The sequence below is a fragment of the Fistularia commersonii genome, chromosome 3 (assembly GCF_037954325.1).
Source record: "Fistularia commersonii isolate RoL2024-O1a breed Wild chromosome 3, RoL_Fcom_v1.0, whole genome shotgun sequence".
NCBI classification, from domain to species: Eukaryota; Metazoa; Chordata; class Actinopteri; order Syngnathiformes; family Fistulariidae; genus Fistularia; species Fistularia commersonii.
Window position 1 is genome coordinate 23,311,984 of NC_141286.1, and position 23,108 is coordinate 23,335,091.

At 46.3% G+C, this 23,108-nt stretch overlaps 1 protein-coding gene across 1 annotated transcript; it reads left to right on the plus strand.

The window, feature by feature from the left end:
- tnfaip8l3 (tumor necrosis factor, alpha-induced protein 8-like 3) lies at window positions 1-17,959 on the plus strand. The gene is made up of 2 exons (XM_086144246.1): window positions 1-422; window positions 16,824-17,959. The coding sequence occupies exons 1-2, from the start codon at window positions 377-379 to the stop codon at window positions 17,384-17,386; spliced, it is 609 nt and encodes a 202-aa protein (XP_086000372.1). The 5' UTR covers window positions 1-376; the 3' UTR covers window positions 17,387-17,959.
- Window positions 17,960-23,108: the final 5,149 nt, after the last annotated feature.

A 23,108-nucleotide genomic window follows, 5' to 3' on the forward strand; every position in this document is an offset into this window, starting at 1 on the left:
GTGGGAAACGGAGGGAGACGAGAAGAGAGGAGGGAGCAAGAGAAGATTTCAAAAAAAAAAAAAAAAAAAAAAAAAAAAAGGACAGCTCAGCAAATTGCATTCCTCTCGCCGCTGCCGCCATCCAGACCGGGAGGGAAAGTTAAGCTCAGCAGGGAGAGAAAAAAAAAAAAAAAAAAAAAAAAGGAAAAAAAATTGCTAGATTATTTCATTTTTTTTTTTTTTTTTTTTTTTTTTCTTCCCCCCTCCGGGCAAAGCAATCATCCGCTCCGCCGCCGCCGCCGCCGCCCCCCCTTCGCCCCCTCCGGAGAGGAACGTCAACGAGGAAAGAGGGGGGATCGCCGAGCTTCTGCGACCTCCGCCCGTCTCGCAGGGGAAGATGGATTCGGACTCCGGAGAGCAGAGCGACGGAGACCTCTCTCCAGGTACGTGCCGATCGGACTCCCTTCCCGAGACGCCGATGACTTCTGGGGGTCGCCGAGGTCACGAGGCCTCGCGCGACTCACTCCCTCGGCTCGCTCCGACAAGCACAAGTGCTTCATTGTGCACTTTGGGGACGTTTCTCCAGCATCTGGACCCTCCTTATACCAAAAAAAAAAAAAAAAAAAAAAAAATCTGGGCTCCACCTTCACCCACTGCATGCCTGGATATCAAAAAAAAAAAAAAAAAAAACATCTCTAGTCGCATTTTGGGTCTTTTCCGATGGCCGAGCGGTGAGAACCGGCTCCCGTCGCCACCGGGCGCAAACCGGCTCAAACACGTGCGGCCAGATCCTTCGTCAACACATCCATCCCTGTCGCCGCCACACGCGTCTCACACCCAGAGATATTTCACTGAGGTTTTATTTTTTTTACGGGGGGCAGAGTGCAGGGCGATTTATTGCGAGGCGGCGAGTTAACCATCGGAATTTATTGAACTTTATTCCTGTGGAAAATCCAGACCGAGGGGTTGAAAACTGCAGCGCCGGATAAATGAGTTTAAGGATCATTAGAGTAAAAAAAAAAAAAAATCATGAGGATTCTTTCACAGCGACAGTGAAATCTTCCCTTAAATGCAATTATGTCTTTTTTTTTTTTTTTTTTTTTTTTCCCCGCCTTAATTGTTTTCTGATGCGGCACATGGACGTGGTGGGTGACGGCGTGCTCATACAGATGGTGCCGCGGCTGTTTATTCAACAGCACAGAGCTTTGTATGTTAATGCCGCTCCGCTGAGCTCCATCTGCCAATCAATCTGGCACCTTGTCCGTCTTTGTGTTGCAGAGGGAGGAAGAGGAGGAGAAGGAGGAGGAGGTGGAGGAGGAGGGCGTATTATCATATTTCAAAAACCTCTCTGGCCCGAAACCACGGCTGGTGGGCGACAGCCAAGTCTGTCCTCCGAGACGTTTGGCTTTCAGGTGGCGTGAGGTAGCCTGTAATTTAAAAAAAAAAAAAAAATCATCCCTCCATCCTTCTACCCGTCCAAGAAAGGCGGACGGGGCTTCGTGATGTTCGATAAATTAGCCTCGACCGCCGTGACTTGTTTGCCGATGCTGTCGGAGGGAAGGCGGGAAGACGCTCTCCCGACGAAATGAAGGCGAAAAAGTCTGACTCATGCATGAATGCACGATTCTTTGTTTCGGCGTTTCTTTCGTTTTCCAAAAATTCGGTTCGAACAAAAGCGGGCAGAGCCGTCGCACGGAGGCTAATGTTTTCGAAACGTCTGTGTTTCGGACGTGCGTTTTTTTTCGACGGACGCTCGTGGTCATCGTTGGCGGGCAACGCTTTGAAAAGAACTCGAACTTGAGACGCGTGCGAGACGGCAGGCCTTTAAAATGGAAGTCAGGAGGCTTCAAAATAAAATCACCATGAATAAAATGGGTGACATTCATGCGTTGTGAGCGGCGTGCAGGCAGCTGACCGTCCACACATCCTCCTACAGGAGAGGGATTCAGCCGCCAAAGCAAAACGAAGAATGACTCCGAGTGACGTGATTGTTGTTGAATCCCCGTCCACTCGCTCTTTTGCTGGCGTTCGTCCCGTCTACCTGCGTTTCCGTGTAAAAGTGATTCCTTTCACGCTATATTTCCACGCTGACTATTATAAATAAATACAACAAATCTGCTCCCCTTTCAGCCGAATGTAACCTCTGCGTTTGTTTTTCTCGAGCCCCTCTGGATTTTCTCAGTAAATCATACAAAACCCCTCGGCTTTATTGGGATCGACACATTCTCCTGGGCCGCCAACTTCGGGGAATGGGGTTTTGCGTCCCAGCCAGGGGTTTTGAGGAGGGAAGATATTGTCATGTGACCATCAGGACTCGAACCGAGGAACCGATTTTATTTTTTCTTGCAGCAGTTATCGCTGAAAATGTTTATTGTACGGAAGCACAAAAACCGGCAGGCTTTTCAGCGAACACGTGACCGGCGCACTTCCAGCCACGCCGATGTCCGCAGACGGGTTTTGAAAGGCGGCGTGCTCCGGATGGGCGACGACAATGCGAATGTCAACACATCCGTCCGAATTGGAACGCGGATGAAAAGGGTTCTAGCCGTTTGTTTGAGCGTGGCGAAAAAAACGCAACACTCGGGAAGTTTGATTTCCAGACCGTTCTTTTAACCATGTCTGACATTATGTCGGAGGATAGTGAATGACAAGCCCCGCGGTCGCTTTTTGGCCGACTAGACATCTATCATCAATCCGCCATCTGCGGAGCTATTTCCAGCCGTCGGGAGTTCACTTCAATTTTCGAAAATCGAAAGCAGACCCGTCGAGGGGGGAAGAGCTGCGGGGCTTCGATAACAGCTGCGAGATTCATATGGGCGCGAGGGGGCCGTCGCCCCGGTTCAATCGCAAAACAAAAGGTCAAAGACAAAAGCTGCAGATGTTGTTTGATGACAAAACTGAATAATCCTGAGCCGGTTTGTCGTCAAAAACCGGCAAACTTCATGGATCAACTCAAATACTCAAATACTCAGCCTTGTTAGACCAGGACCAGGGCCCGCTTTACGTAGGAGACACAAGCAGGTCAAGCATACAGCACTCCAGTGCACACACACACACACACACACACACACACACACTCCAAAATGCCTGCTCGCTTGCTCATACCCTTGGATTGCGTTCTCCAAATGCATGCATCCCCCGTTTTTTTATGTTTTCTTTTTTTTTTTTTCATCCTCAGTCTTTAATCTGATCCACAGATGGGAGAGTGCTCACTGCACCCCAGTCTTCAACACACACACACACACACACACACACTACTAAGACACCAGGAGCTGGTTCTGGAAAATTGTAACATGAACTGAGAAAAAGAAAAAACTAGGAGTGAAGCTGTAAGTGGAAAAGGCGACTCAGGAGAAAGAGTTTTCTTCCTTTTTTTTTTTTCCCTAAAGCGGCGGCGGCAGCGACGGCGGACAGATCTCACATAGATGCCTTCAGGTGTGCAGGCGAGACGGTCGAAAAACGCGGCATTTCGGAGATTTTCGATTACGAAAGAGAGCCGTTCGGCCGCGGCCGAGGCATCACCGAGACACGGAACGAGACCGCGGAGGCATTTTGACGAGGCCTCACAGACACACACTCATGAGGAGGAGAAGGCTGCGGTTTCTCTGGAGGGGCCGGGCGCAGCAAAGCAAACAGTTACTGGAGGCGTCTGGTGTGAGAGGCGAGCTGTGTGCTGAGGGAGGGCGATGTGTGTGTGTGTGTCTCCGTGTGTGTGTGTGTGTAGCCTGGGGGCCCGGCTGCACCGGAGTGGGTGCATTTTGCCCGCACAGGTATCTGCCTCTATAAATCTGATGTCCTTTTCCTGTCGTGGACAAGGTGACCCGGGCGCAGGTGTCTTTCCAACCCGCCCTGCAGAGAATTCCAAGCTACTTTACAACAAGCGGTTGTTCGACGCCGAATAGTTTAACTTTGCCGTTTGCTCTTCGGTATCGCCCGTTTGTTACCGTCGGTCTGTTCGTACAACGGCGGCGAGAAAAAGGCAAAACAAAAATTAGGTGGTGTGGGAGGCAATTACGCACAAAGGGCTCTTCACACTTTACACAACAGAGCTAACTGTGCCCATTACATAATACTCCGGGCAGAGACACCGGGAGAAATTACTTCCCCTGGATGCACAGCTGTTTATAAATCTGTTTGCGTTTATCTGCCGGTGCTGTACCTTCAAACACACACACAAATAAAAAAACAGGTCATAAACCTGCAGCTTTGTCTGGATTATAACGTGTCGCCGTTCAGTAAATACCTGTGAATTTCACCGTTTGCCTCTCAAGAGCTGCTGGCGCGCCGTTCATGAAATTAGATATTAACGGCGGACGTTGTTAATGAACTGTTTTTTATCTGAGTTTCACTCACCGACATTACCGTGTGTAAGAGTCGGTGGCTGGAAATTGTTAAAAGCGTCCGATTACAGATACGAGCGCCTCGGAGTCAGCAGAATAAAATCCGCGATTGAAATTGTTATTAAATTCCTCGGATTAGAACCCCTTTATTTCCTAAAAGTATTTCCTTTTCTCCCCGAAGCGGGCTGAAAAAAAAAACCTCGCGGGTTCGGATAGTTAATGGGAAAATAATGGCATCAGAAAAGAAACAAAAATAGAATAATAAAATCGACTAAAAATGAAACTGTTTTCCCTCGAAGGCTCGGATTAGCATTAACTCAAGGGAGGATTATAGGTTCAGGCTGATATTGGAGAGGGTTATGTTTCAAGAGGGAGCGGAGTGACTTAAAGTCGTGAAACAACTCTACAAATGTGCGGGTACCGATGCGAGTGTCAGAGCGAGCGAGCCGCAGCTATTTCCTGGCCATTAGTTAGTGGTGGGCCGAAGGCCAGGAGAGCGGCAACGTTTTTGGCTTTACGGCAAAGTGTGTCGTGCACGCCGGGGCCTCCGAGGCCAAAACTGCGAGCGGCCTACAATTGTACGTCTGAATCAGAGCGGGAGCGAGCTTTGATTGAGGGACGGCGTCGCTGAAACGCAGCGCCTCCTTCTCATTTGGCCTTTCCTCTGCTTACATTCGCACCCCCGCTGTTTTTTTTTTTTCCTCCCCGGCGGTTGTTTAATCCGCGTGCGTCCAATCTGATGAAATTACACTCCGAAGTACGGCGCAAACCGGCACGCCAAGGCGGTCTGCTGAGTTCACCTCAGCGGGAGGGAAGACTGGAAACACAAACTGATGTAATTTAACAGTGAATTAAACCACTGTATTTCCAACTTTTTTTTTTTTTTTCTTTTTTTGGGGGGGCGGGGGGGAACGTTCTGACTGGTCGCGCCGTTTCAGTTATACCGCTAACACCGGTTGCGCTGATTTAACATAATGACCGAGTAATTTAGCGGCACACGTGTAGTTTTGGGTTGGATTTTAAGGCGGGGCGACTCATAATAAATGCGCCTTGCTGTAGCTCTGGTCTCAGCATTTTTTTTCTATGCCTTCGTGGTCACTGTGCTCGCAGGACAGGGACTGTGCTTGCAGGTGCCGGAAGAAATTCGCGTCGACCAAAAAGTGAGCGGGAGTCACGTATCGGGCGATAAAGACGGGCGGTGCTTGTAGTCGTCTGGGCCGGAGCAGCTGAGGCATTAGAATGGGTAGTAATTACATTTCTGAATTGGTCAGCAAAACACAAAACTATAAGTGCCCGCTAGCACGCAGCTTCAGACCCGAAAAATAAACAACTGAGCGTAAACGGATCCAGATGCATCTTCAGAAGTGGGAAAAGGTGGACGAAACCTGAGTTAAGCTACATCACCTAATTTCACTCAGTGAATCTAGAAGGAATAAGCTAACATAACACTGGAGCTCCAATGGTAGCGCCGTGTCTCTGCAATCGCAAGGTTGCGGGTTTGATTCCCGGCCGCAAGACACAGAATCCCCGGTTTTCTCCGAATGGTCTGGTTAGCGCCTTGCACGTGCACGTATCGGCGCGTGAAGGTGTGAATGTGATACGGTGAAATCGCAAGGGGATGAAAGCGCTGAACAAGCGGAGACCATTAGCTGGGCAACGCATGTTAGCATCTGGTGGCTAATTTAAAAAAAAAAAAAAGTAAATAAAAACAGGTTGTTTTGAATAGGTTGAATAGCGCGCGATCAGGCCAGGCGACCTCTGACCCTTCACGACGTAAACTCGTTTCTGATCGGCTATCTTCGTTGACAAGGTTTGTTATTTTATTATTGTATCCGAGCTGCATTTCTCAGTGCGGAGAGACAGTTTGTTGGACAAGCTGACAGCGGCCTCTCGGTTTAAAATAAATAACACCCACTCAGGGGATATTTATTATTTTTACTTTTCCTCGTCTTTTTGAAAACCAAGAATGAAAAAAGACAAGCCTTCCCACCCCTTCTAGCCCCGGCGTAAACCCATTTCAGTCCGTCTGGGACGACACTTGACAGGCCAGATAACCATCATTTAGCTTTCAAGGGGGGCGTTTTCGCAAACAATTTACAGATCAAATACGGTTAAAATAGAGGGCGGCTCACCTACGCTCTCTTTTTTTTTCCACATTGTCATTTAAAGTGGTCCCAAACTTTTTTTCGTACCTTGAACCAGTTTTATGAATGAAAAATGTTTCCTCCCATCGGTTAGACGCGCATGGAGGTTCAAATAATAAAATTAGGCGTTATATTAATGATAATAATTTTTGCATAATAAGAAATAAAAACTAAAAACTAAAAAATAAAAAAAATAGAAAAAATAAAAAATTAAAATTAAAATAAATAAATAAATAAATAAAAATAAAATAAAAAAATAAAAAATAAAAAAATAAAAATAAAATAAAGTTTTGCTGGTTTCATAGCTTCATCAGCTAGCTGTTCACCGCAAATAATGCATTGCGGATGCAGAGCTTTTGGATCACCTGTTGCGATGAACCCGTAACCTATTAGATAGGAATCTTGATTTTTTTTTTCTTTTAAATGCAACTTTCTTTGTGCTGGCAGTCTGCGGTCTCATCTTTTCCTCCTGAAAAAGCTCTCAAGCGACTTCTTTTAATCGCTGATTTTTTTTCAAGGGCTAGCTTTTGGTAGCTGATGTGTGAAATGCCGCGACAGAGTTAAAAGCGGCAGTGAAGCGAAGGCGGAAACAGTCATCATTTCAACCAAGAAAGATTTTCTTTGCTGACCCCTGATTTAACAGACACTATTTTATTCCCAGCTTCTGGTCCTCTCTTTAAAGTAAACTCGGTTAGAGCTGGTTAACTAGTAAACAGAGCAGGAGGCCAAAGTTATGGGGAAATCTGGCAGCGCCTGGATGATCAGGCATGTGAGTGTGTGTGAGTGTGTGTGTGTGTTTGTGTCGCTGCAAACACGTGTGTGGCTCTTTGTAAGCGATGCCGCGGCATGCTGAGAATTGGCCGAGGACTATGAGAGGAGCCACTCACCCAGGGCCGGAAAACGCTTTACTTCCTTGCCACTCAGCTCAGAGAAAATCTGGCCGTAAATGCCAGCGAAGAAGAAGAAGAAGAAGAAGAAGAAGAAGAAGAGGAAATGGAGGTAGAAGATCAGGGAACAAAGGACAAAGACCCCCAGCGGCCAGTCTGTTACAATACAGCCTGTATTTGCAGTGTGTGTGTGTGTGTGTGTGTGTGTGTGTCTTCCTCTATCTGCTTTTACCACTGGGGCCCCCCTCCTTCAGAATACACAAGACTTCACTTTATTCTTTTTGTTTGTTTTAAGCACTCCCAACCTCCACGTCCCTTTGCAGTCATCAAAAAATGGAAAAAAAAATATATACTTTTTGCATGTGTGTGTGTGTGTGTGTGTGTGTGTGTGTGTGTGTGTGTGTGTGTGTGTGTGTGTGTGCACGTTGATGTTGCGCCGGATATTCCGATAACAATCAATAGATAACAAGCATGGAAAGTCCAGCAAATAAACAGGAAGGAAACTATATGAATCAGATGATTTAAATCAAAAATTGAAAGAGTTTGTGCGCCTTTTGGATCGTTTGGAATCCTGATGCAGAAATCCAATAAAAACAGAAAAATCTATTAATCCTTCATTGTGAACTTTGAATGCGCGTTAGCATCATTGTTATTCCGTCCTCCCAGTTTTCTTTCTACCGCCCCAGAAAAAAAAAAAACGAGGACGTTCGACGCCGTCAAAAAGGATGGAATTCAAAGGAAAAGTTCAAGACTCCCTCCTGCTTTCACCTTTCTTGTTTTTTGTGTTAGTCAATGCAAATTTCTCTCCGCGTCAGCCGTTCCAAATAAGCTACATCATATCAAATCTGCACTCTTCTCCATCGAGTGTTTTGCAAGCGGATGTTTTTTCTTTCACTTTATCCTCCAAACCGAATCATGTCTCGTCTCCTAATCGTTTTCTGAAGAAGCGTTTTGACAGGATAAAATGTAAACGAGGCTCCACGAATCCCTCAGAACTCTTTCTTTTGTAGAATTACACGATGCAAGTTATTGAGTTCGGGAGATTTTGTGCAGTTTTTATCTGTGAGGTCCCTGTGTGAGATGGATGATGCACACGGGGGTGCAGCACCATCCCCCTGCCGGCGACATGGCAACGGGGGGGGAAGGATAATTCAATATAGCCGACCGTACAAAGCCGTAATGCGTTTGCCAGTCAGTAATTATGCTACCGCACCGGACTTTAGCCCGACCGAATAAGAATCCATCAATTGTAATTTAATCTGGACTGAACTCCAACGCTATGCACGGCCGGCAAATTTTCTACAATAGCGTCCCAGGCTTATTATCCTTATGCAAAATTCAACGTACAACTTGACCGAATCAACTGGTTGGTTCCCCGGGGAGCAGCTCCAGGGAGGAACCTCTCCGCCTTTCCGTCGCTGACGGATGAGGAGCTTCTGCGTCCGCTGCGACCCAGCAACGCTCGAGCGTTGCAAGACACCGGAGAGAGAAAGAGAAGGCCTGGCTAGGATTTGGAGTTGTTTTGTGTGACGGGAATCAGCGGTGGCATATCTGTTATTTATTCATTTCAGAGCTTAAGAGCATCCACCTGAAAGGATTTGTCTGCTTTAAGAGTGGTTTTTCAGTTTAGTTCCCACAGAGGAGGGAGCTGGGGGGGGGGGGGGGGGGGGGGGGGGCAGCCTCCGGCAAGTTCCCATGCCTGACTAACCAGCTAACCGTGTCCCGGCTCTTCGCTAACTAAACAATAAACGTCAGCAACCCGCAGCTGATGGAGGCATTAGCTTTACAGCAGAGGAGGGGTCAAAGGTCAGGGATCTCACAGGGTCTCGCTGTGGTGTAACAGGATGTCATCAACAGTCCGCCTCCTTCCAATCCTCGACGGGCCCGCCGAGGGCAGCGCCGCCGGCGAAGGTCAGCCATGTCTTACTCCCGCCCCCCTCCGCCCCTCCTTGTGACAGGCGATCACACCGGCGGCGCGTTAATCAATCAGATTTCCCGCCGCAGCCGCATCGTTTCATCCGTAGCCTCGGGTTGGGCTCCGCGGGGACGCCGCCATTTCAAGGAGGAGTCGGAGAGACAAAGGCAGGGATGAAGGATGGAGCATTAAATAAGGCCATAGAGGAGCTGAAGGCGATCTCCTCTAAAGTCCCTCATGACTCAAAGAAGCTTTTAAGTGCTTTCCTCTGGACTGTTAGTCACAGGAGAGACACTCGGCCCTGTCAAGGATAAATGCCGTCTCTCGCAGTGTTTTCGCCTTCCTCATTACGGCTCCATTCAGATTCATTAATCCGCTGTGATTTCAAAACACCTCACCTCGCACCGCGGCTCCGTGTGAATTCACGCTAATGACATAATGATCCATCTCATCGAGTTTAAAACCCGCGAAGATTCGTTTGCGTGGGAACGATAATCGACAGATCGTGATTGATCGACGCGCAAACAGAGCCCGAAACTTCTGGGACTCGATCTTTTCTATTTTTAAGCGGCTAAATTAATGAGGTGCTTTCGTGGCCCCTCCCTGCCCCCCCGTTCCATCTGCGTGTTATTTATTATTAATTTGATGTGTATTTCTGACTTATCTCAGCATCGCTCTCCTCTGTTTATTTTTTTCCTCCAGTCCATTGCTCAACCCCTCCCCACCACACACACACACACACACACAAACACACACACACATGGAAAACATAAACAAAGTTCCTGCAGGAACTCCTAACAGCACAAAAGTCCATAGCATCCATTTGTCACATGTTTCACACAAAGTTATCAGTGTGTGTTTTTTTTTCTTTCTTTTTTTTTTTACAAGCCTTTGGGATCCGTGCGGAGGAATTATACGTCCTTCCTGGAAAAGTAAATAATCCACTTTGAGAGGAAAAAAAAAATGGGAATGAACTTTACAGCCTGTAATACGACTTCAGATGAATGGAAGTCATTAAGAGCTAAAGGAGACTTGTTTATTTACCCTTGAGAGTCGATGTCAAAGTCGCATTTGACACGATATGAAACGTCGGGCTTGGACATGTCACATCGCACCTCCCTCGCCGTCTATATATAGGAAGGGGAAGACAGTGGGTTTGTGTTGTTTCCCATCCACAAGTACCCCCACTCCCTCCGGCTCTCTGGGGGTGTGAGAGTAGAAGCTTGATCATGTGTCACGTCTGCTGTTTTACACTCGTCACATGTTCGCAACGAGTGACTCGAGCTAATCCGAGGTCTCCGAACCGACCGACCGGCAAAACGACGCCCGATCGAACGTCCCGGCATCGATGACGCGCCTCGATGTTAAGGACGCACCTGATGTGATTTGACAAAAAAAAAAAAAAATCACCCGATCCTTTTCCCTGTTCTCGCTCGGATACGAGATTCGGTCGTGATCGCCGCTGTGTTTTTCTCGTCTCTAAATCCTCCGCTTTCGTCACGTTTCCCGCGCAACAATAAAAGGAGCGTTGGGACGCGGGAGCAGGCAGGGGCGGCATCTTTGAGTCATTCGTCTGCTCGCAGCAGTGGGAGTTAAAATACACGGAGTCGAGGAGAGACGCGGCGTGATCGGCGCCTTCATTTATTCCACGAGATAAAATGCGCCTCCACAGCGTTAGCAGCATCCTCGCAAAAGCAGAAGTCGACGGTCAACAGTTTGAAAGGCTGCGGCCCGGATGGTTGATGCTGGAAAATAAATAAGCCACACCCAATGTTTCCTCTAAGCTGCGCAACTGCACAATGTTCGCACACTCAGTGCAAATGAATCAGATATATAACATTTTTTTCTGTATCAATTTGTTGCGTAACTCTGTGAGTGACAGGTGTTCAGCCAATCGTACGATCCGATGCAATTACGCTACGCAACCAATCACGGCATTGACAGTACTTTCGCACGAACTCTGCCCGTGCGTGCTATATAACAATAACAACAGTGTGATGGAGTTCAGTGATGCTAATGCTAACATGCTAACCCCTTATCATGGCGGAACCAGCGGGCAGTGAATGTGATATGTCCACTCACCAAGACAAAGTAAAAAGATTTTGATTTTGAGATTTTTTCTTTTTCTAGTAAGAAATGTCTGCTCTGCAAAATATGCAGCCAAGCTAAAGTAGTAAGCGAGTTTTCTGATGGAAAAATATGGACTAAATGGAAGCTACGATCCCAGGTGTGATACTGGACTGGTGCGCGGCCACAGCGTGCACATCTAATGTTGCTCACGGTGGTCCTCGGTGTGCTCAGGGAGGTTGTCTGGATGCACAGACATATGAAAAATGAGAGGGAACATTGGCCACTCCTTCAGTTTTACCAGTCAAACTCTGGCACCGACCGGCACATCGACCCCGGGTTATTAAAAAGTCTTCAGAACGACCCGCTCTGCCGTTGCGTTCACTTGGCTACTGAGGAGAGAAACCCCGGCGACCCCCTGAAGAGCAAAGAAAAAGGCCGGAGAGAAAAGAAGCTGCCATGTCGTTTCTGTAGCAGATGCCTTTTCTCGGGGCCGAGACGCTCGAAGCTTTCCCACTCTTTCTAATTGAACGAGAACCCGGCTGGCAGATATCACCGCCAGTGACATTTCTGCTGTAACGCGGACAAAAAGTAATGAATATTATTGGACTTTGGGAAAAGAAAGAGGGGAGGCTGAGAGTTTTGTGCCATTTTAGCAATTGATTAAAGAATTGCTTGCCAACCACTGGCGTCCGAGAAGCCTTTGTTAGCTCGTAAATTCTGGCTGAAGGACAGGCGGGTAGGGAAAGTAAACGTCCCCGGGGGGGTGGCGGGGCTTTAGCGAGGCGACCACCATACATACGGCCAGCGAACGTTTCCTCAGCAAAAACAGATCTTCACCTGCCGCCTTTCAACATCGCCGAGTCAGGCTGTCTGACCTTTACCCGCCTGAACTGTTTGCTGTTTGCACTAATAATGTTTGGAGGGAGGTGGAGTGACAGGTGCTAAAACGGCGCACAAAAACGGTAAATATCACCGTCTCATCGCGTCTCGCACGCGATTTGGACAGTCAGACATCCATCTTCCAGTGTTATTCTGTTTTTGCAGACGTGAAGACAGATAGCATGCTTAAAAAGGCTGAAACAAACACACACACTGGTATAACTACTCCTATCAGACGCCCATGTGTGTGTGAGTGTGTGTGCCCTCTGCTGCCTTGCGCCTGAGAGACCCGCAGGTGCCTCCGGCATTGACTCGGTAAAGGCCAGTCTGCGCTCATTAGCGTTAGCCAATGGTCCCGCTAATGGTTCATTCCTCTGGTCGCTCTGGAGCGAAACCAGCGCCGGCCCCAGGACGCCGTCTCACGGGGCCGACTGCCCGGCTGCCCGGCTGCCCGGCACGCCGCGCAGAATATCCAGATTAAAAAGGCCATTTCCACTCGTTGCAGATTCACATACAACTCTCTGCCTGACGAATCCGGTCATCCGAACAGCTGATTCGGTTTTGACTTCACTTTCCAGATAATAGCGATCGCGATCTGCTCACACCTCATATTTATATCATCTAAATGTTACTTTCATTTAATTTATCAGAGCTTTTTTAAAAAAATCCATAGGATGTCTGTACTCGCGGCACTTCTGCACAAACATTGTGGAAATAAAAGTAATTCAATGCAGATATATATATATATATATATATATGTGTGTGTGTGTGTGTGTGTGTATATATATATATATATACACACACAAATACATACATACAGATATATAGATATATATATACATACATACACACGCACACATATATATATATATATATTATTATTATTATTTTTCTTTTTTTTTTCATCCCACCTCTTGCTGGTGTTCCGTGTTCCACGCTGTATCCGTGTTCTGATGGGACGCGTCAGAAAATGTTGACTCAGTGCTGTGAAAACATTCGACCGGACAAAAGAGAGACTGTCTGGTCAACTGTGTCTGGTCAAAAGTGTTTTCAGGCGGTAACGCTAGGAAGTAGCCCGTGTTACCAACAAAGAATGAGATGGGGTGAAAACACCGAGTACCAGAGCCATAAGTAGCTTTTTTTAGCGTTTCTGCATCTTCCATTCCCGCACCGGCCTCCCTTGCTTGAATCCTTCTGCAGCTCTCGCGCCTCAGGTGGCCTCGCAGCCGTCCGTCTAAGCATCTCCCCTTCCTTTTTGCTCGCGTTCTTAATTTACGGATGTGATAACGGACTCCAGACAGGCCCGGCGAGGGAGCTGACAGCCACCTGCCAGCCCCTCTGAAACTGGCTCCGGGCTTTCTGGTCAAGGGTGGCGGAAAAATAATTAGTGTATCCACAGCCGGGGTGAAAACCGACGCGTTATACGTTTTGGTTTTTCTCGGTTCGACTCGAATCGAAGAGTTTATTTTCAAGTTTCATCATCATCGTCAGTCCGTTCGTCACACGCAGCAAAGAGACAGAAATCCAAGCCGTCGGCCCGACAAGGCCAGCTTTATGGAGCGAGCCGTCACCTTCGACAGGGTGCCAGGCGCTCAGAAATCCATCCAGTCGGGTTTCTGAATATCAGAGGCTCGCCGGAACAAAGAGCTGCTTCACAGAAGCAGGAAATGACAGTGACAAAGAGTGCCTGTTGATGAGAGGCACGGATCTGCCTAATGAAAACTGCGGTTCTATATCCTGGCGCGTCTGGCGAAATATCATCCTCGCCGCGGCGAGGGCTCTGCGCGCGGCGTGCGTTCGTCACCTCGGGCCGTATTTGAGGGCTGATTCTGATCTGCGGTCCGCGGGGGGGAAGAGGGGAACCGACACGCTGCCGGGAAGGCTTTCTGTCATGTCCCGTAGCCTGCACTTTGCGAACTGCGGTCGTCCGCACGGGCCGCGTGCGATGTTAGCAACGCTACGTATAGCGCTCCTCAAACACAGGCCTGCAATAGACAACTTGATGGCTTTGGAGAATTCACTTCTTTCTAAAAGATGCATGACTGCATGAGATTGTGCACATGGCCTGCGTAAAGGTTGACGGCACCAGATGTATATCGGACGCTCGCCCATCAACAGGATGTAAACAGAAAGCACGTAGCATTAGCATTAGCCCAGTAGTTGTGTCTCCTTGCTAAATTGGGTAAGCAGACAAATTTAGGTGCAGTGGTTATTGAGCAGCAATATTTCTAACAGGGTACAATAAATAAAAGAAAGAAAAAGTACCGCTTCACGTTTGACATAATACATATTTGACATCGATATATATGTACATGACGTGTTTTATACATTGAAAAAAAATACGACTAATAATAATAATACAAGTAAATGTTAATCCATATGAACTATTTTCTCTATATATAATATGAATAATGCAAATAATATTATCATCATTACTTGTGCCGCACAGTGTAATTATGAAATATAAATATAAATATAAATATATATATCAGAATTACACCGCGCGCCGGAAGTTCTCCTAATTGTCTCCTTTGTCTTCTCGCAGTAAAACAGGAGAACCGTCGTCCAGGTACCACAAGTGGAGCCGAATACATTTATGTGGGATTTTCGTTGGCTCCCTGTGAATTTGCTTTGGGCTTTAAAACAATTATGCCTTTAAATAGATTTCATGAGCTCGCATAGAAATATTTGTAAGTGTTCATAAAGACTGCGGAGCCGGGAATGAGGCACAATGAGGCCTCTCAGGGCGGAACCCGCGGCCGCTAAACTCAACCCTGAGTCAACCCTGAGTCACTGCCCAAGGTCGAAAGCGGGCCTTAAGAACTGGGGAATCTCGGCTGCATCCGCCCAACATTCCTCGCTGTCTGAGGTGGCGATTATTGGTCGGGTTTGACTCGCGTACGCGCGGCGTTGATTTAAACCGCATTCCTAATGTCAACCCCGCAGGGGTGACACCCTCCGCCCCGACCGCACGCTGAAGGAGGTTTTCACGGACAAATTTAAAAAATCTGGTCTTTCACTTTCTGGAGATGTCACGCAGACGATCGGCAAGTGAGCATCTGATCGCGCGCGTTTGGAAAATGAGTGCAGGAAGGGGGCATTTGCTTTGTCGGTCGTTAAATGTCATTGTGAACCGCTTTCATATGCATGAAATGTCATTTTGCTTTAGACCAGCACATGAAATGCCACAGATGGGGATTCTCCCATTATTGTGCTCGCTCAGCCTCCTGTGAGTCTTTTTCTGTGTGCGTGAGTAAATAACCAACCAACACACACACACACCCCCACACCCCCCCCCCCACACACACACACACGAGCATTCAGATGATAAGATGATGGTGTTAATACTGCGCGGTCACGTCGCTGTCTGTTTTAATGAAATTATAATGACAACAAAGCAGGTGTTCTCGCTTTGGATTCGGGCTCATCTGCTGTTCTGCGCCGAGCCCACAGGGCAACGCCGCCCCCGTGTTCGTCCTCTCTCTCTCTCCATCCCTTGAACATACATGTGGAGGAGGAACACGATGACAATGTGGAACAAGAGGAGGGAAAAAGTGAAGCCTCCTTCTTTGGCGATGATCATAAGAGAGTTATCTGCTGTGTAATTTGCAGCTGGGTGGCACCTAAATAAAACCCCTTCACGGCTTCCCACTCCCCGCATTCACCCAGACACGTGTGCGGCTGTTGGCACGGACGCCGCCGGGCCGCTTTTGATGTGTTCCACTGGAATAAAATCGCAAAAAAAGCAACAAAAACCTCACAACTGCGATCAATCTGGGAGGACGGCGAGCACGGAGAGAGGCTCTTATCGGCGGACAGCTGTTTGATGTTATCCCGTCGTAGATAGTCGTTCCTCCCGGAGTCAGCCCGCCGCGCCGCTGCCAGCTCCAGGAAGGACGCCGCCCTGCTGCAGAATGTGGCTGCACCGCGTTTCATCTGCTTCAGAAAAAAAAAAAAAAAAAAAGGCTTTCCGAAGCCTCAAACCGGGTTCTATATTGAGTTGCTTTTTTTTTTTGATTTTTGCAAAAAAAAAAAAAAAAAAAATCACAGAGTGCCGTCATCAGTTCGGGTCAAAATAGCCCCATCGTAGGAGCCAACTTGCATGAAACACGGGTTGGTTGTGAAACTTTGCACACTGGGGTCTTTATGAGCGCGCAAAGAACGGCCGGAGAAAGTGAGTTTAAGTAGCAGTAGTTGGGATATAAACGCCTGCTGCTGCAGCAAAACAAAAATACGGCAGTCGGTGTTAAGTCTTAAAGTCCACAGCTTTTGTTTTTTTTTTTGTTTTTTAAAGAGTCTGTGGAAGGGGAGGGGTAGGGAAAGGGCAAAATAAACCGCCCCCGACCCCCCCGCCCGGGTACAAAATGTACCGGAATAAATGGATGTGATTAAATAAACCAATAAATTGGACTCTGGGAATTGTGTGTTTTTTTTTTTTTAAAGACAAGAAGCCACCGAAGCAGCACAGCACCACCGTCAGGTCGGACTCCCCAACCACCGAAAAAATAAATAAAGGGGAAAAATGTATCCGAGCAAATACGAGCGAGCGTTTCTGTTAATTGAGTCTAATTTCGCCGCCTCTTCCCTTCCCTCCTTCTACCCCCCTCAGGGCAGGAGAGCTTCAACTCGCGCTCGCTGGCTCTGCAGGCCCAGAAGAAGATCCTGAGCAAGATGGCCACCATGGTGGTGGCCAACATGCTGACGGACGACATCAGCAGCGAGATCTTGGACGAGCTCTACAAGGCCAGCCGGGAGTTCACCAAGAGCAAGAAGGAGGCGCACAAGATCATCAAGGACGTCATCAAGATCGCGCTGAAGATCGGCATCCTCTACCGCAACCACCAGTTCAGCCCCGACGAGCTGGACACGGTGGAGCGCTTCAAGAAGAAGATGAACCAGGCCGCCATGACGGCCGTGTCGTTCTACGAGGTGGAGTACACCTTCGACAGAAATATTCTGTCAGAGCTCCTGCTGGAGTGCCGGGACCTCCTTCACACCCTGGTGGAGCAGCACCTGACCGCGCGTTCGCACGCCCGCATCGACCACGTGTTCAACCACTTCGCCCACGGGGAGTTCCTGGCCGAGTTGTACGGGGACGCCGAGGAGTACAGACTCTCCCTGAGAAAGATCTGCAACGGCATCAACAAACTGCTGGACGAAGGAACGCTTTAACCTCTCACGCTCCACCCGCCTCGCTCGCTCACTGGTCTCCTCTTCTATCCTCACACACTTTGTTTTTTTTTTTTTTTTTTCCCTTCCACCTTCCTCTCTTCTGCATCCATTTCCATGGAGCTTGTTGTAACATCCTGCTGCTGTGGTTCAATGAAGGGATTTTTTTTTTGTTTTTTGTTTTTTTTTTTTTCTTTAGACTACCCTTCTGCTCGGCGGCTCGGCCGTCGCACATCGAGACGCCGCGTGTCCCGTGTCGTATGCATTATAGCATTCCGAGTTATTCCCTTCGTGTGCAAAATTGTACTGTACCAATGGCCAAAAATACTTGCATTAGGCATATTTGGATATGAAAGATACTATGTAGATGTAGTCTGTCTCATTTGGTTGTGTGTGTGTGTGTGTGTGTGTGTGCACCGGTGTTTGTATGGGATTTGCTTGAATCATCTGTACATAAGACCAACTATGACATGGTGTGTGTGTGTGTGTGTGTGTGCGTGCATGTGTGTGTGTGTCACGTATCTGTGTCAACAAGGGTGTATCACATGTCTTTTATTAAAGATTTCTTGTAAACATGACTCTGCCATTCTTCTGGTAACAACTCCACCCCACGAGGAAGGAAAAGAAATCTAGGTTGGATCCCTTCTTCTACTTCTTCTTCTTCTTCTACTTCTTCTTGGCAGCCTTTAGAACCGTTTCCTTCCATGACTGACATTTTTAGTCAGGAATGAAAACAATTATTTCCCCGCCTGCCCCGGCTGGCCGGGCTGCCAGCGGTAGCCACTCCCGTTCGGAATAATACATCAAATTCAAACTGTCGTATCTAAAGATAATGCTGCCTCTTCATTTTAGGGGAAAACAGTCGCGATGACGGAAAATACAAGGATAGATCGGATTTGGAAAATCAACCGCAAATGGTGCGTTGGGTTACTAGTTTCCCATCCCGTTGACACACGTGCGAGCCGGCTATAAATTTGCCAACACGCGTTTTTCGAAATGAGCAGGAAAATCAGTGACTGCTCATTTCTGGCTCATTAGACGCTCCACGGACAATCCGACGTCGCCGTCCAGGAAAACACATTAACGGCGGCTTGGGGAGACTCCAGACGATTTTACTCTGGCGGCCGGTGGACGAGCAGTCCGGCGTTAATGTCTGTCGCCTCACAGAGGAACTATTCATATTCCATGAAAGTGGGAACTAACTCAAAAAGGGAGCGAGTGTCCGGAAATGATGATTAATTTCCTTCAAACCGTTATAAGAATAAACCCGTGCTTTTGGGGGGGGGGGGGGGGGGGGGGGGTCACAGGTACAAACCGCTGATGTGATATTTACGATATAAAGCGACATGCTCACTTTGGGGAGAAATACTGCAGGTGTGGGGTGGGACACACACAAAAAAAGAAGATAATCCTTTTCTTCTTTGCTCAGTCGCAGAAACCATTACAGGTACATGCATTTTCTCCGCGGCGGACTCCAGCACTACGACAAACCGACAACACTGCTGTCCCGACCACAGAGGTTTGAGATTCAACTACCAACAATTATTCAAGGGACTGTCTGGACATTTCTCCGCTGAGGGAGCAAAAGCTCCTGTCTCAATAAACTGCCCGCAAACCAATAATTCTGCCGTCTGCGACCGCTGCGTCCACCGCAGGCTAAAAATGTGCCGCACACCTGCAAATCCTCAAAAATAACAACCGCAACTATTGTCTGATTCGAAAGGCTGAGCGGCGAATATCTTCGACGCACCGCAGCCAGAAAGATGTTTTCAATATCCAGCTCTGCTTGGCAACAGAATTAATTTTATTGTTAATAATTGTTGTTACTTTTCTTGTTGTTACTATTCCGCCTGTGTGCAAGCAAGAGGATTAGCTTCAGTGCACTTAAACACATAGGGAACTCCTAAGAGACTCACTCTAAGCCAAAAACAAGCATAATCTGCACGCGTGAAAGCTCAAAATGGTCTTTTCTCCATATGGTTGTTGTCGCTAACAGCAGGCCCAGTCTTGAACCGTCAGTGTTTAAATTTGAAACAAACAATCCATGCGTGATAAATGACAATTTCCTGGAAAATGTGAAAAGCGTGGAAAACAAAAAAGGGCGAGATTGCAAAAGCAGACGGATGCTGGAATTTTACTGAGAAATCAACCCCCTCCTTAAACAATGAGCAATGGTGTGTTTACAAGAATCCCAGTTTATCAGCCTCAATCCTGCAGTCATGCTGCGAAACAGCGCCCTCTAGTGGCCACACGCCGCAACTGCAGCCCTCTAAGTAAACGATAACCTCTTTAGCAAAACTTGGCCGAGTGGCACATAATAGAGATGTGTTTTTCCAGATACTCTCTCTGTGAAAACTGCGGTTGGAGCAGAAACAAAGCTCTCCCCTCAAATAAGACCGCCGTGCAAAGATAGCGATCGCGACGGAGGGATTCATCTCCCTTCGGCCGCTCAAAGGCTTTTCTGTCTGCCATCTTTGAAGCCCCGCCGCCGTTTGGCCTCACGGTCCGATCTGAAAGGAAAGTCATTGTCGTCGTCGTCGTCGTCGTCGCCCCCCCGGGACCCGCTTTGCCGCAAACAAACCCCGATTCTCATACCCAGCGCAGAGTTTCAACTTGCAAGGTTTGTGAAGGATTTATCAAGTGGCGACGCAGAAGACCCCGCTACCCGGGTTCCAATAGAGGAAAATATTATCACTACACACAAATAAACTGAAAGATTGACAGCTAAATAACATGAAGGTTTTAATGTCATGTTGGTTTTTTTGTTTAACCGATAACTCTCGTGTACTACTGTAAACACAAAAACAGGTGGCGAAATATAAATCCGTTATGTAAATGCATTTTGAAATTGGGATATTAACTCTTGCAAGACTTGCCACAAATCTTCTCGATTTTAATGAACTAAATTCACTTTGAAGGATAGTTTTCAGTTGTTTTACTGTAAGTCAGTATGTTTTAAATTATATTTTAAATGAGGACAAGAAAGCTTTGAGCGAGGGTTTCAAGTCTTGAACCAATCCTGAAGTTGACTATAAAAACGAGATGACACGGTAAGATTGTCAACCCGTGGAGTCATTCAATAGATCTTAACTTTTTTTTTCATTTTCTTCTTAATATTTGGGGCACGAAGTCTTCAAAAGTCACGAGGCTCGTCAGAAAATCACGAGTCGTTGGCATTAACGTGCCATGGCATCAAATTTGTGACTCAAGTCACACGGGAAAATAAGAATAAGAATAAGAACTTTATTTATCCCGAAGGAAATTGTTGTGCCAGTTTTTTCTTTTTTTGTTTTTTTTAAGAATAAGAACAACTTTATTAAAAGCAGTATCATCTTTTTATGTATTTTAGATAAAGAAGCACATTTCTGGTCTTTTTTTTTTTTTTTTTTTTTTTTGCTTGTAATTACATGAAGATTTTAAATATATTTTTACAGAATTAGAAATAATTCCATTTCTAAATACAATATTCATGAATTTCACATTAAATTGATGGTAATTATGGCTTTATTAAATAATCTCAATATTTTTATGATCATTATTTTTTTGAATGTCTGTTGATCCGTGTCATTACCTCATGTGATCACACGATGGCAGTCAACTTACAGATTTCATCGAGTTTGTGGAGTTTTATCCGCAACCTTTACTCTAATTATCCCAAATCCCTGTGATCAAAAAGACAAAACCCATGTGCGATACAGTTTCTAAGATCTAAAAATTCATAGAATGTGATCTAGTTTAAGTTCAGACAAATGGTTTGCAGAGGAGAAGGCCGCCTTGCACAAGAACGATGGGAAATCTGCGGAAAAATCTCAAAGAAAGGAGAGACGCGGGGACAAATAAATGAAAAATGAAAATCAAATGGGGGCATGAGAACGGTTTCATCCTAAAGGATTGTACGATGGTTAATATTTGCGCCGCCCCGGCCCGGGAAGAAGATTCTGGAATGGATTAGCAAACGGATCGTGCACTTGCAGCGGTGGACACAAGATGACAGCGATGGGAAACATTTGGACAGAGTCAAACCCGGAGCGACAGGAAGAGGACGGACTCCGAAGCGTCCAAGACAGGAAGTGGTCAAAGACGACCAAGCTTCAGTCTTGCATTGCAGGGAGGATTTAGCTGCCGCACAACACACAACTTAGAACTGAAGAAGCATCTACAAGTGGACAAACTCAAGTCCAGTCACCAAGACAAGAAGATTTTGACAGGGATTCACCATGATCTGGATGACTGAGATATGCTGCTGCACAATAATGACAACAAACTGTATTAAAACTATGATTGTTATTATAGTAGTAGTTATTATTATAGTTATTATTATAGTATGTGTTAACAAATATGTTATCGCGGCGCTGGGTTTTTAAAGGCCGCCACAATGACATAAAGTAGGGGTGTGAAAGTCAAATACCCAGTGGGCCAAAATTCAAAACTGGGACAAAGTTGCCGGCCAACTTTGATATTTATTGAAAAAAATCTTCCTCCAGATATAACAATGAACCCAAACAAGTTTTGTTAAAAACTATATATTAATACTATACAATATATAACTTAATATTACACCCATGCAAAATCCTGTTTTCTGCCTGAGTGGCAGGGTGCCAGTATTAGCATAAGGTTGCTATGACTACTGTCAGCAGAGGAGAGGGCGTTTATGGGTTCTGTTGCGATTTTCGTGCCAAAACACCAGCAGAAAATTCTGGGATTTGTAGAATTAGTGATACATGCACTGTAGACTATACCGGCAGGCCAGCTCTAAGAGTCATTTCATATGGCTTTGCGGGCCAAATATAATTACAGTGCGGGACAAATTTGGCCCGCGGGCCAGAGTTTGACAACTATGACATAAATACATGAATAAAATGAATTAATTTTCTGTGCTCTATGTAAAATAAATTTGGTGGGAGGATTTTTTTCAAACCTAAAATCAATTTAAAGCACATTTTATTTGTACTTACTAAACTGGATTGTTAATGAAAAAAATACACTTTTTTTGAATAAACTAATATGAAAATTAATATGCAAAAAGAATAGTAATTAATATGACAGAAAAAAGTAAAAAATAAAAGATGATGTTAGATGGACACTTTGGTTTCTGAAATGACCACTTCTTGGTCGGGGGTCGCTGGAGATACAAGAACCATCCAGGTTTAGACGCTGGCGTCGACTTAAAAACAACCGGAAGGCCGGGGTCAAAAGACGGGACGCCATGAAGCCGCCTCAGATGGGATCGATGATTTTTAAACCCAGGTGCAATTTATAAAAAAAAAAAAAAGATTAAAAATAATTATTGAAAAAAACCTCATTAGAGCTTCAAATCAATAACAAATTGAACTGAGGAGGGGATGTAACATCATCCATTAAAAAATTAAGATATGAAGTGGACCGGCTGCAAGTGAGAGAAGGGAAGAGAAAATAGACTGTGAGACTATTTCTGGATCGGAGTGCGAAAGTCCAGCTTTCATTTTGATGATGGATCTGAGAGGAGATGAGAATGCGGGACATTTGTTATTGTTTTTTTTGTTTTTTTTACGATTTGGTTTGTTTGCTACACGTTACCTGATTCCCTCCAAATGGAGAGGCCAGGCGCTGCTTTATTTTGACTTATAAAACTCAAAGATGGTTTTCATTACACTGAGTGGAAAAGAGAACGTCTGCGAAGAACGCTGCTGTAAAACGAACCTCCGTTGTCTCGCTGCAATCGTTCCCGCTGTATTCGTAACTAAGG